The sequence below is a fragment of the Cervus canadensis genome, chromosome 25 (assembly GCF_019320065.1).
Source record: "Cervus canadensis isolate Bull #8, Minnesota chromosome 25, ASM1932006v1, whole genome shotgun sequence".
Lineage (NCBI taxonomy): Eukaryota > Metazoa > Chordata > Mammalia > Artiodactyla > Cervidae > Cervus > Cervus canadensis.
The window spans coordinates 42623515-42643287 of NC_057410.1; the positions used below are offsets into that span (position 1 = coordinate 42623515).

A 19773-nucleotide genomic window follows, 5' to 3' on the forward strand; every position below is an offset into this window, starting at 1 on the left:
CTACCTCACACCTGTCAGAAATGACTATCATCAAAAAGAACACAAATAACAAATGTTGGTGAGGATGTGGTGGAAGGGGAACTCCTGTGCACTTTGGTGGGATATAAACTGGTGCAGCCACTATGGAAAACAGACGAATGTTCCTTAAAAAATTAAAAATGTAACTTCCATATGATACAGCAATTCCACTCTTGGGTATTTATCTGAAGAAAACAAAAACACTAACTTAAAAAGATATAAACACCCCTGTATTCACTGCAGCATTATTGACAATAGCCAAGATATGAAAGCAACCTAAGTGCTTGTCAATAGATGAATGGAAACAGAAGATGTCTCACACACACACACACACACACACACACAGAGGAATATTACTTGGCTAAAAAAAGAATGAAATTTTGCCATTTGCAACAACATAGATTGCAAGGTATTATACTAGGTGAAACAAGTCAGACAGAGTAAGACAAATGCTGAATGATTCACTTATATTTGGAGTCTAAATATCAAAACAAATGAGCAAACAGAACTATATATGAAATAGACTCATAGCTACAGACAACAAACAGGTTGTTGCCAGAGGGCAGCGGGTTAGGGAAGGGGAGGATAGGTGAGGGAGATTAAGAAGTAGAAAATTCCAATTGCAAAACAAATGAGTCACGGTTACGAAATGTACAGTGTAGAGTGGGGAGGTGGGATGAACTGGGAATTTGGGATTAGTAGATGCAAACGATTGTATATAGAATGGATAAACCATAAGGCCCTAGTGTACAGCACAGGGAACTATATTCAATATCCTGTGATAAACCACAATGGAAAAGAATATAAAAAAGAATATATGTCTGTATGGGCTTCCCAGATGGTACTAGTGGTAAAGAACCCACCTGCCAATCCAGGAGATGTGGGTTTGATCCCTGGGTTGTGAAGATCCCCTGGAGCAGGAAATGGCAACCTGCTCCAGTATTCTGCCTGGAAAATACCATGTACAGAAGAGCCTGGTGGGCTCCAGTCCATGGGGCTGCAAAGACTGGGACATGACCAAGCACATACACCACTACCATTCATATTATATATATATATATACACACACAGACATACATATAATATATATACGAAGTGAAGTGAGGTGAAAGTTGCTCAGTTGTGTTCGACTCTTTGCAACCCCATGGACTATACAGTCCATGGAATTCTCTAGGCCAGAATACTGGAGTGGGTAGCCTTTCCCTTCTCCAGGGGATCCTCCTAACCCAGGGATCAAACCCAGGTCTCCTGCATTGCAGGCAGATTCTTTACCAGCTGAGCCACAAGGGAAGCCCATATATGTGTGTGTATGTATATACATATACATATATGATATATGACATATATATGACAATCACTTTGCTGTACAGTAGAAATACAACATTGTAAATCAACTATACTTCAAATTAAATTTAAAAAATATGTAATATCTGAATGGTGACAGATCATAACTGGAGTTATTGTGGTGATCATCTTGACCGGTATAGAAATATGAAATCACTATGTTGTGTAATGGGTACTAACATAGTGTTAACTGCAGACAAATTACACTTTAAAAGCAAACAACTCATAGAAAAAAGAGAGCAGCTTTGTGGTTACAAGGGAAGGCAGGGGGGACTAGATGAAGGCAGTCAAAAGGTACAAATTCTCAGGTATAAGATAAGTAAGTATTGTACTAGGGAATATAGTATACAACGTAAATACAATGAACATTGCTGCATGTTATATATTAAATCTTTTAAGAGAGTAAATCCATAAAGATTTTATCACAAGGAAAACATTTTTTTCTATTTCCTTAATTTTGTGTCTATGTGAAATGATAGATGTTCACTAAATAATGTGATAAACATTTCATGAATTTAAGGAAAATCATTATGCTGTATACCTTAAGCAGTACTGGATATCAACTATATCTCAATAAAACTGGAAGGAAAAAATGAGGCATATAGAAATATATATAAACATAAGTATGTACATACACACACACACACACACACACACACATATGTTGGTGATGCTATCTAACCGTCTCCTCCTCTCCTGTCACCTTCTTCTTTTGCCTTCCATCTTTCCCAGCATCAGGGTCTTTTCCAATGAGTTGGCTCTGTGCGTCAGGTGGCCAAAGTATTGGAGCTTCAGCTTCAGCACCAGTCCAAGGGACTCTCAAGAGTCTTCTCCAGCACCACAATGCAAAAGCATCAGTTCTTCAGTGCTCAGCTTTCTTTTTGGTCCAACTCTCACATCCAGACATGACTACTGGAAAAACAACAGCTTGGATTATACGGACCTTTGTTGGCAAAGTGATGTCACTACTTTTTAATATGCTGTCTAGGTTTGTCATAGCTTTCCTACCAACCAGCAAGCGTCTTTTAATTTGTGGCTGCAGTTGTCTGCAGAGATTTTGGAGCCCAAGAAAATAAAATGTGTCACTGATTCCACTTTTTTCCTCTTCTATTTGCCATGAAGTAATGAGACTGGATTGGCACAGCACAAAAATAGACAATACTTTATAAAAACTAGAAATGGAGTATAACATCTAAAAATTATTAATCGCTATGTTGCATACCTGTAGCATATAATATATAAATCAACTATACTTCAATTAAAAAAAAATAAAACCATGTATTTAAAAATACATTCAATTTAGCTCTTAGCCACCTTGGAAAAAATGAAACCACATGACTCATGCAAAGACTTTGGAATAACTATGCATGTTAAAGAGGGTAATAATAATAATAATAATAATTATGTACAGTAGCTAGAAACACAAATTAAAGAACAATCAGATTTATGTGGTATAGAAAGCCTTTTGTATAACTCTAGGCATTTATACCCATAGATACAATCACTGTTTTTACCCTACAAAACACTTTTTTTCCCCCTACAAAATCACTGTTATAAGGACGGTTAAGCTTCCATTTGTCTCCCTCTAGGACATTTAAAAACCACAACTATTGCTTTTACATTATGCATTATGTGCCAGGAATTAAGTACTTTACAAGGAGAACTGCAACCATCTGCACTAATCTGACAGAGCTATGGAATCTAAGAACTGAGACCACCTGTGTCAACAGGATTTATTTGTGACAAGAAAACTTTGCCCAAGGAAGATAAGACCTTAAACCAATAAATAACTTCATTGTTTGTTTCAGGAAATTCCCATATGTTAATTTATCTCAGATAAACAATCTGTTCACCTTGGCAAAGAGTTAACTTATCAAGAAACAGTTTACTTATCATCAAGACATGCTTTGAGAACCTCACCCTGCTATAGATACTAACCATAAAACTTGTATCAGGTCAGGAACTTTCCCAAATCCCTGTCTGTTCTCCACCTTAAAAAAGCTACCTTAAACTACTTGAGCCCAGACTTTCAAATCCTACAAATATCCCTCCCCCTGACTTCCCCTTCAGAGACTGTCCAGGAGGAGCTTCCTCTTACTGCAGCGAATTCTAATAAACTTAGTTTTGCTTGATAAACAGGGTGCCTGGAGATGTTTTGGGGGAGTTCAGTGACACATGCTTATTCCTTTAACCCTCATAACATACTTGGAGCAAATTCTATTCCTACATTATTTCTGCAGATGACAGAATTGAAGTACACCAAATAGTTAAAGTGACTTAAGCAAGGACACAACTTAATTTACATGAATCCAAACTATGGTACTGATATTACAGATTCCCTCTTGCCCCCATATGTCTTGATCTAAAGATGCACTAAAGAATCCTATGCCCTGATCCTCTCAGCTGTGTCCAGTAATTACAGGATTAATCACTGTAATCAGTAATTTTATTGTCTTCCTCGCTGAACTCTTTGAGGACAGAGACATTTCTTGTTTGTCTCCACACTGCCAGTGCCTATATATATCTGACACATGGTAGGCATTCAGTTATGCATGCATGCACGCTCAGTCATGCCCAGCTCTTTGAGATCCCATGGACTGTAGCCGACCAGACTCCTCTGTCCACGGGATTTCCCAGGCAAGAATGCGGGAGTGGGGTCACCATTTCCTCCTTCAGGGAATCTTCCTGACCCAGGGATTGAACCCACGTCTCCTGCATTGGCACGTGGATTCTCTACCACTGAGACATCTGGGAAGACAGGCATTCAATAAATGTTAATAAAGTGAATATTAAATAAAGCCCTACTTTACAAATGAGGCTCTGAGATATTAAAAAAGTCTTGCTTTAACTCTCCCAGAAAGTAACTGTCAGAACTGGTGCTCTTGCCAATGCACCATTCTTTAGTTCAACTTGTAAATGAGCTCTCAAATGGCAGCTTTTATGAGATGAGGGTCTACATACAGTTCAGTGGGGACTCGTGTATAAAGTCCTACCGAAATATTATATTTCTTTTCTTTTTGCTGACATCTTATCTCAGTGTGACCGTATAATTATCTCATGCTGATTTGATGCTGATATCTCTCTGATTACTAAAAAATGGGAGGTGTTCATTGGTTAATGCAATTTATGACAATGTTTTAAAATACTGGGAAGTTACTACAGTTTCTTTAGTATTAAAACATTTGTAATACTAAACAGAGATTTACCCATATAAGGTTCTTTTTTCTTTATTATAGGAGGAATGAATGCTATATAAATATTTGGACTTTAGAAAAAAGTTTAACATTTTACATAGAAATAAAATTATGAAAGGAAAGAAAGTAGCCTGGGAAGGTTATCTGCTCCTGAGAAAGCTACTCATATAAGAAACAACATGAGGAAAGATAATAAAAAAGCAACCTACAGACACACATCAGTCAGATGCAAATGTGCAAACCCTGTTTAGATTCTGAACGAACCAACTGGTGTATTAATATATAAAGATATTGTGAGCCAATCACAGAAATGTGAGTGAGGATAAGTAATAGATTACTATGGAAAAAAAGTCCTTAACTTAGAAATATACACTAAAGTATTTCGGTAAAATAACAAGTTGCCTGAGATCTGCTTTAAAATTCTCCATGGAAGGTGGGTACGTGTGACAAGTGTGTATGTGTGCATGCTCATGTGTGTCCCGATGAAACAAGATAAGTAAATGCTTGCAATTATTGAAGTTTGTGATGAGTACATGGGGATTTATTATAATCTATTCTCCACTTCTGTACACGTTCAAAACTCTCACCATAAAGAGCTTAAAAAATGGCTAATTTTCCCAGTATCTTACTCAGTATACAAATCACCTGATCATTCACATACATTGTTCTTGCTGTTCAGTCAGTCTTGTCTGACCCTTTGTGATCCCATGGACTGTAGCTTACCAGGCTTTCCTGTCCTTCACCATCTCCTGGAGCTTACTCAAACTCATGTCCATCTGAAGTCGGTAATGCCATCCAACCATCTCGTCCTCTGTCATCTCCTTTTCCTCCTGCCTTCAATCTTTCCCAGCATCAGGGTCTTTTCTAATATATACTGGTTACATCTGGGTCTTTTCACATATATACATATATATGCACATGTACATGTATATATGTGTATATACATATACACAAGTACATATGTATACACATATATACATATATATATGTATATATAGATAGATAGATAGTATATATACACACATATATACTACACCGGGGTCTTTTCACATTTATTTCCCAGCATCAGGATCTTTTCACATATATACTAGCTACAAACTCAGTATCACAACCCAAAGCAAAAAATTATTCTCACCTGTGGATAGACTCTAAAATTTAAGAAAGCAGTTACTCTTTCTCCTGGAAAAATTTTGTGCAGTCTCTAGCTGAGAATCAAGGAAACATTTTTTCCCCCCTACCTGTCCACTTCTTCTGCGCCAATCAGAAACCTCAAGTTTTCTGCTAATGAAAGGCCTCTGCCCCACTCCGGGCAGAGTACTGGTCTCCTAGTCACTCCTGCTTTTCCTAGTTTGACTTTTTACACAGCACCAGATGATTCGTTAAGTGCCAACTCATCCTTTATTCTGGTAAGATGCAAAGCCCCAAGAATCCTTAAAGGTGAGTAAAGAACAGACTTCTGGACTCTGTGGGAGAAGGCGAGGGTGGGATGATTTGACAGAATAGCATAGAAACATTTATATTACCATTTGTAAAACAGATGACCAGTGCAAGTTCGATGCATGAAGCAGGGCATCCAAAGCTGATGCTCTAGGACAACCCGGAGGGACGGGGTGGGGAGGAAGGGGGGTGGGTGGGGCTCAGGATGGGGGGATACATATACACCTGTGGCTGATTCATGTCAGTGTACGCTAAGAGTCAGCACAATGATGTCCAGTAATTAGCCTCCAATTAAAGTAAATTAATTAGTTAAAAAAAAAAGAATCCTTAGGGTGAATATATCAATTATAAGACGCATATTCCTTTAAGGACACAGAATATTTCCTCATGTAATTTAGAGTAAAACACAGTATAAAATATTCTTTATATTAAGGACTTTTTATATCTGGCCTGTTTCCTGGGTATTTATTTAAGCATGACTTTTTCCGTCCTGATAGCATGAAAAATCCTTCCAAAATGTGAAAGAAAATGCTAATAATCTTCAGGAGCAACTAGTTTTACTGTAAGTATAACTATACCTTTCATATGTTAAATCAGTAAAAAGTCAAAATGTGATAGGCAGCAAATAGCAAAAGTCTAATATTGAACAGGAAACAAGGCCTAGATTATAATGTCCTAGGGATGTACTAATTCAGAAATGTAGGTCAATCCTTTTCTAATATTTTCATGAGTTTTAATTTTTTTAAATTAATGTATGCTTGGCAATGGAAAATGGATTAAGGCATTCTGCTGTTAGCTATTATTTTATTGCCTATTTAAGACATATAACAATGTTGTTCAAATATTTACATAACATTGTACTAATGTTTAGAAAAACAAAATTAGCAAAAGATGCCACAAATATAGCTAATACCTTGCTTCAATTGAAATCATTGCTGCTTCTTCAGGGCAATAATGGCATAACATCTGGGAGATTTCACAGGATCAAACAACCTCACAAGCGCAGACCACATGATATCATCCTGTAAATTGATAAGTGATTTAAATAGACAACTGTTTGTTGAAGATACAAATGAGAGATGTTAGACTATACACCAGAAGATGAGAGCTACATAAAAAACAAACTATAGAAAAGAAAATTATTCTTTGTTGAAGAAAATTAACACTTAGAATTTCACCTCAGGAATTTACATTGAGGAAATAATTAAAGATGTATGTAGAGAGTGAAACACCAGGCTACTACTTGTTACAACTGTGAAAAACTGAAAGAGGCTAGAAACAATTGGGTATTACTCAAATAAATCATATGATGAAACATCATTCAGCTTCTGTAGTGCATTTAATGAGACAGAAAAAAATCTAAATAAAACAAATGAAACAAATTAGATGAGAAGCTGCATTTATGATTTGATTCAATTTTTAACTACAGTAGAAATAATGTGCTCATACATACACATGCAACATACATATATCAAAAGCTCTAGAAAACATAATTTAAGAGCTAATGCTGAAAGGTGAGATTACAGTTACTTTCAACTTTCTTTTAACATTTTCTAACATTAAGTGTGTATTACTTTTATAAAGTAATATTACTGAAAATATTATCAAATGAACAACTGTAGGATTTCTATCACTTCATTACCAGTTAAACTCGGTACATACTGTTATGCCCACCTATTTTATTTAGGTCACTGGAAATTGTTTTGAAAAGGAAAACGATGAGTACCTAGTAAAATAAGCCTGATTCTGTGAACTACCAAGGTGAAAAGCAAAAGTTTTCAGTGATTTTGAATTAGTAGCTTAGCAAAGTATCCAATTATCCAAATACTTAAAAACTGCCTTTCTCCATAAAAATATCATTTATTAAAACCCACTTGTTCCAAGTAGCTTGCTGGAAAGAAGTAAAGCTCTTCATATGATAAAAGAAATATTAAATTAAAGAGCTTATAGCGAAAACATAAGGCTGAATCTACAAATGGGATTAAACAGCTCAAAAACATAATTTGATTACAGCTTAGACTAGAAGCTGAAAAACACACTTTCCCCAAAGATAAACCAAAAAATCATTTTTCTAGTCATTCAACATAGATAAAACAAGTAAGACTGAGGAAACAGAAGCAATGATTAGAAAGAAATTTCAGTACTGCGGAGTCCATATGTCCCCAAATTCAAAAATGAATTAAAAGCTGATTCTTACAAAGTGAAACATAAATGATATCCTTTAGGCTGTATTCCTAGCTATCCAGTATGTCACATATGGTGGTCTGTGTGCATTGTCTACTGTATAGTAACTGCCATACAATTAAAAGAATGTACACTTTATTACAGCACCTTTTGGGGAAACATCAGTTGTACATCGATCTGCTTTTGTTTCAAAAGAGATGGAAAGAATATTTAAACTTGGAAAATATAACGAGAAAAATTATCTTACTAGTTATGTGAAAGAAAGTTATCGTAGTTATAAGCAGATAGATATGACTGGATTTAATAAAGATACTTGTATGCATTGAAAATTAACATAGTTTACCTGCTCTTTCAGGTAGCAAAGTCGATCCAGAAGAATCAAGGTCTCTATGCAAGGAGCTAGAACAACTTTCAACTAAAAGAAAGAATAAGATAGCACAGTGGTACTTGAAAACAAACAAAAATACTAACTTAACACTTACATTTAAGAAAATATATCTACAGAAACTTGCATAAGGCCAAATCTCCAATATCCATTGTACATCTTCAGAAAATAAATACTTCAGAGATCAAAAGTTTTTCTTCTAATAGTTAAAGGCAAAGAATATCCTTTGAGTGACTTTGGGATGGAATCCAAAAGCAATCATACACATGTGATAGAAAGCTTTTAAAGGGGTACTAAGAATGAAATTCATTAAAAGGAATGCTTGTGAAATAATTGCATGGAGACCAATATGTGTTCAAAGAACTCTAAAACCTCTTTCCACGCATTTCTAATACACTTTAAGAGAAATCTGCCATGTGTTCTCTTTATTACAGTCCTGACACCTAATATAGTTCTAAAATAGGAAATGATCCAAAACAGTTTTTCTACATTAAGAGAAAAACAACGTAGATTGGTTGGCCTCATAAAAAAAATTTAATAGGATCCCACTCAAGTCTAGCAACATATTCAATTTAAAATGTTTAATTCTGAAACTTACCATATTAAAAGCCTCCAGTTCATTCACTCTAGGTTTATACTTCTCGTAGTAGTCCATTATAATTTTTTCTGGCAGCTTCAAGATAAAACAACAACAATAATAAATTTAGTAACAGTTAAAAATATGTTTTTTTCCTAAATAGATGTACCCTAAAGTAAAACAAACATAATAATTCAAAGCAATCTTAGGTGTCTGAAGAGCTCTAAGGATGTTCATGAAGCAAGTCAATTTAACTAAATTCTTTCATTTAAATCTTCTGCATCAATATAGGTTATCCAGTATATCATAAGTAAAATCAACAATAAGATCCTATTAACTTTGATTTCAACAAGTAGTAATGAAATATTTACCTTCACTTGTTTCTATGTTTGGGGTACACAGTAGGTAGGAGCTCAATAAACAGTTTTCAAATAAAATTAAATTTAAACAATATATCTAAAAATACATATATCATAGAGAATAACGAAAAGGCAAAAGGAATACAGTAAAGACATACTCAGATTAACCATAATTTCTTCTAACACTTAACCAATCCATCAACAACCACTGCTTTCTGTTTTTTCTCTAAAACATGACACCCATAGTACACTGAATCCTCGTGGTTAGTAGGCCACTTTGTAGATAATTTATTAATACATGTTCTGTTCTCACCAGTTGAGCTTATGCCTACTGCATTAAGTGTATTTGTTCCTAAACTTTTTTATTACAGTGATTTTATAATGACAAGATATAAATATTAAAAATCAATAAAATATAGATGCAAAAGGAAAAATTTCTTTATATGTTGAAAGCCTTTGTGAAAGGCTTGATAAAGGAAAGTCACCAGAAGAAACTGCTGTCAAATTATATATGATCAAGGGGCTTCCCAGGTGTCACTAGTGGTAAAGAAACCTGCCAGCCAATGCAGGGGTCATAAGACAAGCAGGTTCGATCCCTGGGTTGGGAAGATCACCCGGAGGAGGGCATCACAACCCACTCCAGTATTCTTGCTTGGAGAACACCATGGGCGGAGGAGCCTGGTGGATTAGGTCCATAGGGTTGCAAAGAGTCAGACACGACTGAAGCGGCTTAGCATGTATGCATGCATATATGGTCAAGACAAATGACAGACTGAATAAAAAGGGCCTAAATCTGAAAGGATTTGTATTCAGATCTCCTTGCAAATGTATAAATATTTTTTCAAAGACCCTATTCTTTCTCTATTACATGAAATTTCTTTTGAATTAAAAAAAAAAAACAAAACAAAAGGGTAACTAACAGTGAAAAGTTAGGCTTTGTTTTATCTCATCCAATTTCTAGTGTGGCCTTCCAGAAAATATTAATATCTCCCCTTTGGTACAGAACCCAAGAAGATTATGGTTTTCTCTCCAGCCCTTTTTTCACTCATCTTTGAATTGAATGAGTACCTCCTGAATCAAATTTTTACAGTAGAGTATATTGGACTAAGTCTAGGCCTGAACTTCAAGCCAGCAAAACTCACCTCAAAAAATTGTGAATGTGTCTGAATTACAGCCTTCAGTCTTTACTTCTGTCCTGCACTGTGAGATTAGCAGTTACAGAACAACTCAGAACTCACAACCTTTTTTTCAGTCCTGCCTCAGTAGCATACTGCTTCCTACAAACACGGTTTTTCAATGTGATTCCTTGGGCTCTACAATATTCTCTGTGTCTCCTTTATGTCAAGTTGAGAAGTACCACCCTGGTCATAAACTGGTTTTGTTTCAAACTAGGAATTGTTGATTTTGCCCCTCAGGATATGCTGCTTTAAAGAACCGTATTGTTGGTTGTGCTGGTGATCTGCACGCCTAGGCAATTTCTCTTGACATCACTCTGTATCCCTCTTTACCTTCACTGAACTTCATAATACACATGGTTTGAGATTTAACAGGCTTTTTGATTTTGTCAAAAAGGACTCCGTATTTCTGTTTCTCTTTCCGTTTGTTGCTTTGGTGTGATTTTGAAGAGAAAAGATGAGACTATCATCTTTACTTTCCTATTAAAAAAAAATGGATGTCTTTTGCCTTACTTTAAATAATCCAAAGCTGGATACTATAAATTATGCATTATAGATATTTGATGGACAGAAGTTAAGGTAGAAATCCAACTAGAGAAACTATATGCAAAGCTGTGTGCAAAAAAACAAAATAAATGGCCTTACTCTTATACCAAATGCTTGGTAGATACAATTATATTAATGTTTCTAAGTGAAAAATTCAGTGTTTAAGATTTGATTTCATGCTTTAATCAACTTTTCCAACTATCAGTCTCATAAGATTAAATCAGAGAATCTACGGAAATTTTATGAAGACACTATTTAGTTCTAGGATGAATCTGTAACATACACATATGCATGGTCTCATTTTACTGATGACATTACTGTAGTTAAACCCAGTAAGAGCCAAGATAGGGCAAACACTCTAGCATCATAATTGAGGAGGTGCTTGGTGTAGGCAAGAACATCCATGGAAACTTACAAGCTGAAGTGCGCATTGAATGCCAGCTGGGAGCTTTGGTCATGAATTCCATTGCTCCTTGTGGCCCGTCTCCGGGATTCCAGAAAAGGGATTAATATTAGCTAAGGTGTATAATGGGGCCCTAGCTCAGTGGTCTGTGGTTTAGGTTTAGGGAGATACCCAGTCCTAAAGAGAAACTAGGTGAGAGACAGCAAATGAGAGGTCACATCGAGGGGCTTTACGTTTTTTCCCTTACTTTTCTTACAATTTTTTTTTTGTTTGTTTGTTTTTTTTGGCATTTTAAACTGCAATAGTCCTGTTGGTTTTGACAGACTTGCCGAGTTTTTGATGACCTTGACATTACTCAGGAGCCCTAATCAAGCATTGTGTATGATGTTCCATCACTGGGAACAGTGTTCCTCATAATTAGACTGGGGCTATAGATTTTGAGAGGGAGACTACAGATGTAAAGTATCATATTCCTCATATCACATCCAGGACATTTACTATCAGTATGATCTGTCACTGTTGATATGGATCTTGAGTACTTGGCTGATGTTGTTATTCAGTTGCTATGTCATGTCCGACTCTTTGTGACCCCATGACCTGCAGCTCGCCAGGCTTCCCTGTCCTTCACCGTCTCCCAGAGTTTGCTCAAACTCGCGTCCACTGAGTTGGTGATGCCATCCAACCATCTCATCCTCTGTTGTCCCCTTCTCCCCTTGCCTTGGCTGATTTGTCTCTTTTCCTACATTATTTATTAAAATTGTCTTTTTATAGATCTATATATATGAGGGCCCTGATAAGCAAAGGTGGTCCATATTTCAACTCCATGGGGAATGGGCCAGATGAATGGATAAGACGTACACAACTGTTCAGAGATCCTCCCCACACACTACCTGATCAGAAGACAGGTTAGCAACTGACCTTTTCATCAGTAGATGGTAGGACTGAGGCTGCTGATACACCCTTGGCTAGAAATCAAGGTAGGTGGACGTGGTACCACGTTGAGAATGCAAAGGAAAACTTCAGTTAAAAGTGCTACTCCATGGAACACATGAATGATATGAAAATGAAAGTCTTTACTGACTTTCTGACTTACTGACTGACTGAGAAAGTTGTGATCTGGATAGAAGATAAAACCAACAACATTCCCTTAAGCCAAAGTCTAATCCAGAGCAAGACCATAACTTTCTTCAATTCTATGAAGGTTGAGGAAGCTGCAGAAGAAAGTCTGAAGCTAGCAGAGGCAGATTCATGAGGTTTAAGGAGAGAAGCCATTTCTGTAACGTAAAAGAGCAACATGAAGCAACAAGTACTGATGTAGAAACTACAGTAAGTTATCCATAAGATCTAGCTAAGATAATTACACCAAACAACAGATTTTCAGCATAAATCAAACATCCTTCTACTAGAAGAAGATGCCATCTAGCAATTTTGTAGCTGAAGAGGAGAATTCAATGCCTGGCTTTAAAGCTTCAAAGGGCAGGCTGAAATCTCTTGTCAGACAGGGGCTAATATAGCTGGGGACTTTGAAGCCAACCTCATTTACCATTTCCAAAATCCTAGGGTCCTCAAGAGTTATGCTAAGTCTACTCCGCTTGTGCTCTCTAAGTGGAACAACAGAGTCTAGATGTTAGCACATCTGTTGACAACATGGTTCACTGAATATTTTAAGACTATTGTTGAGATCTACTGCTCAGAAAAAAAAAAAAAAGACTCTTTTCAAAATATTACTACTCACTGACAAAGCACCTGGTCATTCAAGAGCTCTCACGGAGATGCACAACAAGACTAGAATGTTACTTTCATGGCTGCTAATACAACATCCATTCTGCACCCCAAAGATCAAGCAGTAATTTTGACTTTCAAGTCTTATTATTTAAGAAATACATTTTGTAAGGGTATAGCTGCCATAAATAGTGATTCATCTGATGGATCTGGGCAAAGTAAATTGAAAACATTCTGGAAAGTATTCACTATTCTAGATGTAAGAACATTGATGATTCATGGAAGCATGCCAAAATAACAACAGTAACAAGAGCCTGGAGGAAGCTGATTCCAACTCTCATAGATGGTTTTGATGCGTTCAAACTTGAGCAGAGGAAGTAACTGCAGATGTGGTAGATATAGCAAGAGAACAAGAATTAGAAGTGGAGCTTAAAGATGTGACTGAATTGCTGTACCCTTATGATAAAGCTTTCACAGATAAGGAGTTGTTTCTTAGGCATGAGCAAAGAAGCGCTTTCCTGAGATGGGATTTACTCCTGGTGAAGATGCTGTGATGATTGTTGAAATGACAACAAAGGATTTATAATATTACACAAATTTAGTTGATAAAGCAAAATTTGAGACATTTGACTCCAATTTTGAAAGCTGTTCTGTGGGTAAAACGCTAGCAAAAAGCACTGCATGCTTAGAGAAATCGTTCGTGAAAGGAAGAGTCAGCCAGCTTTACTGTTGTCTTATTTTAAGAAACTGCCACAGCCACCCCAACCTTCAGCAACCATGACCGCCATCAGTCAGCAGCCATCAACTCTGAGGCAAGACTCTCCACCAGGAGAAAGATTATGACTGGCTGAAGCCTCAGATGATAATTAGTAGTTTTCAGCAAGAAAATATTTTTGAGTAAGGCATGTACGTTGCTTTTTAAACACAATGCTATTGCAAACAGCCTACAGTATGGTGTAAACATAACTTCTATATGCACTTGGAAACCAAACACTTCATGTGACGTGGTTTATTGAAATACTCATTTTATTGCAGTGCTTTGGAACAGAGCCCACAATCTGAGGTATCCCTGTGTTGTTATGTGTGCGTGCTTAGTCGCTCACTGTGTCTGCCTCTTTTTGACCCCAAGGACTGTAGCCTGCCAGGCTCCTCTGCTGATGGAATCCTCCAGGAAAGAATACTAGAGTGGGTCATCATTCCCTTATCTTCCAGACCCAGGAACAGAACCCAGGCCTCCTGCATTGTAGGCAGTTTCTTTACTGTCTGAGCCAGCAGAGAAGCCCTGTGTTATTATAGTGGTTGCAAAAAGCAGCAGGAAATATTTATGGGAATAATGAATATGTCATCACCAAAGATGACAGGCTACCTATATATTTAAATTGTATCAGTAATTCACTGTTTCTTTAGGGTCAGAGGACCTCATTTACTGTAGATCATTTATAAGTAGTCAGTCCTCAGTATCCATAGATGTAGAACCCACAGATACTCCACCATTTTATATAAGGGACTTGAGCACCCTTGGTATTTTGTTATCTGTGGGGGGTTCTGGAACCAATTCCCCAAGGATACCGAGGGGCCACTGAATATCACTACATGAAAGTTTATGAGCATCATGTACCTGTGGTTGTCTTCCCACTTGTATTTAAACCACTTAGTCATTATGACTACTGCTGATTCATCTCTGATCTAATGTCCACAGGTGAGTTTATCTGGTCTCTCCACATCGCCTGGTCCTTTGGCCTCATCTCTCACCACTGCCTCCTCCACTTGCTTTATGCTTCAACTGTGCTGAGTCCAGAATCATGTTTCTTACATCTCTGTGGTTTTGCACAAGCTATGCTCCCCACCATACACATCTGAAATGAGTTCCTTGCTCACTACCTGCCCATCTTGTTTGCTTAATGCATTCTTACACATCCTTCAAGACCAAGCAAATGCATCAATGTCCTCAGTAAAATCTCCACAGGCAGCGTGAGTCACTCCAGGCATACATACTTTATATATGTATCTATTACTGTAAGTTCATGCTATAATTACTTGTTTTCTTTTCTCATAGGTCAGGTCTTAATTATCTTTGTAGCTCCAGAGTTTCCATGGTTCTTGGCACTTTGGAGATTCTTCAAAGTAAATATTTGCTGATGAATAACTAAATGATTGTAGTCTCAAAAGTTTTGCTTTTGCCCTCCTGTTCTGGAGAAATATTTAAGGACAATTTTCTGAATTATCCTCTGCCAACTTCCACTAAGGTTCTAAATGTTTAGTGATTTTCAACTTAGTCCGTTCAAGAGCACACATCGACCCCATTAAATCACCACTTTTATTGTCTATTTCATTCTCAATATCTGAGAGTAACATTATTTGAATATTCATTATATGTATATGGGCTTCCTTGGTGGCTCAGACAGTAAAGAGTCTGCCTGCAATGCAGGAGACCTGGGTTCGATCCCCAGGTTGGGAAGATCCCTTGGAGAAGGAAATGGCAACCCACCTTCAGTGTTCTTGCCTGGAGAATTTGATAGACAGAGGACCCTGGTGGGCTACAGTCCATGGGGCTGCAGAGAGTTGGACATGACTCAGTGACTTTGACTTTTGCTTTTCTATTTGCACACAGAAAGTGAAAGTGAAAGAAAGTGAAGTCGCTCAGTCGTGTCCGACTCTTTGTGACCCCATGGGATTGTAGCCCGCCAGGCTCCTCTGTACATGGGATTTCCCAGGCAAGAATACTGGAGTGGGCTGCCATTTCCTTAACACACACACAAAAGCTCTAGAACATAAGTTCCTTTTATTTTCTTTTCTTATGGACAAATGATCCAGCTCATTCTTTCTCTAGCAAACAGTAGTTTCGTTGCTTTTAAAATCAGATGCTTAAAAAAAGTCTACAGGCAATAAATGCTGGAGAGGGTGTGGAGAAAAGGGAACCCTCTTACACTGTTGGTGGGAATGCAAACTAGTACAGCCGCTATGGAGAACAGTGTGGAGATTCCTTAAAAAACTGGAAATAGAACTGCCATATGACCCAGCAATCCCACTTCTGGGCATACACACTGATGAAACCAGATCTGAAAGAGACACATGCACCCCAATGTTCATCGCAGCACTGTTTATAATAGCCAGGACATGGAAGCAACCTAGATGCCCATCAGCAGATGAATGGATAAGGAAGCTGTGGTACATATACACCATGGAATATTACTCAGCCGTTAAAAAGAATTCATTTGAACCAGTCCTAATGAGATGGATGAAACTGGAGCCCCTTATACAGAGTGAAGTAAGCCAGAAAGATAAAGAACATTACAGCATACTAACACATATATATGGAATTTAGAAAGATGATAACGATAACCCTATATGCAAAACAGAAAAAGAGACACAGAAATACAGAACAGACTTTTGAACTCTGTGGGGAGAATGTGAGGGTGGGATATTTCAAAAGAACAGCATGTATACTATCTATGGTGAAACAGATCCCCAGCCCAGGTGGGATGCATGAGACAAGTGCTCCGGCCTGGTGCACTGGGAAGACCCAGAGGAATCGGGTGGAGAGGGAGGTGGGAGGGGGGATCGGGATGGGGAATACGTGTAAATCTATGGCTGATTCATATCAATGTATGACAACAAAAAATAAATAAATAAATAAAAATTAAAAAAAAATTAAAAAAAAAATAAATTTTTCAAAATGAACATATTATGGATCAGAATATATGTTGCACATGACCTAAATAAGAATGACTTCAAAGAAAAAAAAAAATTTACGGATGTGTGTGTGCTCTCATGCACGTGTGTGTGTGTGCATTACATATATGTGGAAGCACAAAGAGAGAAAAGCAATACAAAACAAGAAAAAAAAATGCTGTGGACCATGAAGATAATATGAAACCGTAAAGACAGTTTTGGAGGTTTTCTAAAATGTGGAGAGATACTAAAGTTTGGGACAGAACACAAAATTTGAAAATACCAAACTTTTTTTAAGGTCAAGGTAAAATTAATCACTAGGATTTTGTTATTTTAGACATTTGTAAAGTTCTATAAAAACAATTTACAAAGAAGTAATTGTGCTTTACTAAATTATAAAGAATTTTACTATAAATTTCATTCTAAGAAGTCCATCTATTATAAACAGGATACTCGCTGATGTAAAGTAGCTCATGCTCCACACCATTTATTGTAGGCTTGGCTTTACGGTGAAATCAAAATATTCTTCTTAAACAGAACTATATCTTATACAGGATTGAAAAAATATCACCATTAAGCGGTTAAAGCTATATAAAATTAAAGATCAAGGAGGAGATCATTTTGATAAAAAGTCTTCAAAAGATAAAAACAGAATCATTGCTTTTCCCCTCTTCCACACTGTTTCTTTGTATAAAGTGGCATTTTAAGATAATAGGGGATAATAAAAAAAAAAAAAGAAGAAAAAATAAATAAATAAAATAATAGCAATCATGTCAATAAATCCCTTTACCAATAAAAAAAAAATAAAATAAAAAAAAATAAAAAGCAGAGACTTACTTTGCCAACAACAACAACAAAAAAAGATAATAGGGGGTTTACAATGAGAATGTTAATGGAATCGTTAAAATGACAAATGCTTGAAGACAGCAGATCTCAACCAAGGGTGATTCTGCCCCTCGAGACATTTGTGCCGATGTCTGGAGATTTTTTAAAAAAAATTATTTTTGATTGCTACCATTAGGGTGCTATTGCTGACACCTAGTGGGTAGAGGCCACGGACGTAAAACATCCCACAACATACAAGTGAGCTCTCACAACAGAGTTACCCCAACGTGGCGAGTTTGAGAAATCCTGCTCTCAGAGAAGACATCCAGTGCTGCGTGTCACAACGGACCACAGGACTCACAGACTAATACCTACTGCTGTATATGGGCCACTTACACCCCCGCACATGCTGTTCTCGTCTCCTTTGGAACGATGTTTTTGTCTGGGAATACTCTTTGTCTTTCCACAGGTTTACATGGTTTCTTGTGACTAAGAAAGTATCAGAGCATGCTAGGAGATGTTCTAGGCACTTTACCTAATTATGCAATTTTGACTATGAAGAGATGTGCTTTGAGAAATCAGAGACACATCAACAGCAATCACCACATTTTCAATTATATGTAAAATTTGTTAATAAATGATTAAAAATTTGGTTAAAGATCTTCTAAATAATTTGATATATCTAACATTTAAAATTTAAGTGATTTTGATAATTTTTAGAATTAGAATCTCACATGAAAATTAACATCATTTTTAAAATAAAACTATTCATCAATCTCTTTTTATCATGCATGTGGTCAAGACTTTCATTTTAGCACTGATACTTTATGATGTGAGAGAAAAACAATAGGATTTTGTATTAGATCACAAATGTAAGTTCAGCTTTAATAAGTTATCCTATTTCCAACTACTCTGGCCTGATAGACACAATTCTCTTAATTTCTCTCCCTTCACAATTAAAACAAAAAAAATCCTCAAAACACATACTCATCTATTTGCTTCCTATCACCCCACTACCTTTTAAATACCTTATTATTTGTTATTTAAACACCTTATTATGTGTTCTTCCCCTTCCAGCTTGGGTTTCTTACCCCTTTTCTTTTCCTCACATATTTTATTCAACACATTTGTCTGTAAATGAGCTTAAACAGTTTTAAGAGAAAAATCAGCAAGTCCTATTATTACCTTTAACTAACTAAGAAAGACAGTCATTTAAGACTCATCTTTTTATGGTGATACTTATTTACTTTAGTCTTTTTTCTTTTGTTTTTAATTGCACTTCTCAGCACAGTGGTCAGAGAAGGCAATGGCACCCCACTCCACTAGTCTTGCCTGGAAAATCCCATGGTCGGAGGAGTCTGGTAGGCTGCAGTCCATGGGGACAGACTGAGTGACTTCACTTTCGCTTTTCACTTTCATGCATTGGAGAAGGAAATGGCAACCTGCTACAGTGTTCTTGCCTGGAGAATCCCAGGGATGGGGGAGCCTGGTGGGCTGCCGCCTATGGGGTCGCACAGAGTCGGACACGACTGAAGCGACTTAGCAGCAGCAGCAGCAGAGTGGTGGCTGACAGTGGAGATTCTGATGGAAGCTGAATCTGTGTCCAAGTTCCAGCTCTGCCCCTTCGACCAAGAGAAAATGACTTGCCTTTCTTTGAGGCTCTCTTTCTAGATCATTACATTGGGAATAATAAGTATCTGACATAAGAGTTTTAGTGAAGAGTAAATGAGATGGTGTTGATGTTTATGGCATAATAACTAACACATAGTAAGTCCTCAGTAAATGTGTGTTAGTAGCTCAGTCGTGTCTGACTCTTTGTGACCCCATGGACTCAAGCCTGCTAGGCTCCTCTGTCCATGGAATTTTCCAGGCAAGAATACTGGAGTGGGTTGCTATTGCCTTCTCCAGGGGATCTTCCCGACCCGGGGATCA

General features: G+C 37.0%; 1 protein-coding gene and 1 long non-coding RNA gene across 5 annotated transcripts in view; one reads left to right on the forward strand and one right to left on the reverse strand.

The window, feature by feature from the left end:
- METTL25 (methyltransferase like 25) overlaps positions 1-19773 on the reverse strand; it is a 305346-nt gene that overhangs the window by 198385 nt on the left and 87188 nt on the right. Inside the window, exons 10-13 of one of the 4 annotated variants that reach the window (XM_043447080.1) lie at positions 9161-9235; positions 8521-8592; positions 6907-7015; positions 2213-2271 (exon numbers count right to left, since the gene is read on the reverse strand). In XM_043447080.1, the coding sequence (XP_043303015.1) occupies positions 6923-7015; positions 8521-8592; positions 9161-9235 (240 nt within the window). In that variant the 3' untranslated portion in view covers positions 2213-2271; positions 6907-6922. Of the gene's footprint in view, positions 1-2212; positions 2275-6824; positions 7016-8520; positions 8593-9160; positions 9236-19773 lie in introns of those variants that run through there. The other 3 variants (XM_043447079.1, XM_043447081.1, XM_043447078.1) reach the window with 3 other exon arrangements.
- Positions 1-19773, forward strand: part of LOC122427532 — a 79742-nt gene that overhangs the window by 7176 nt on the left and 52793 nt on the right. The window lies entirely within an intron of this gene.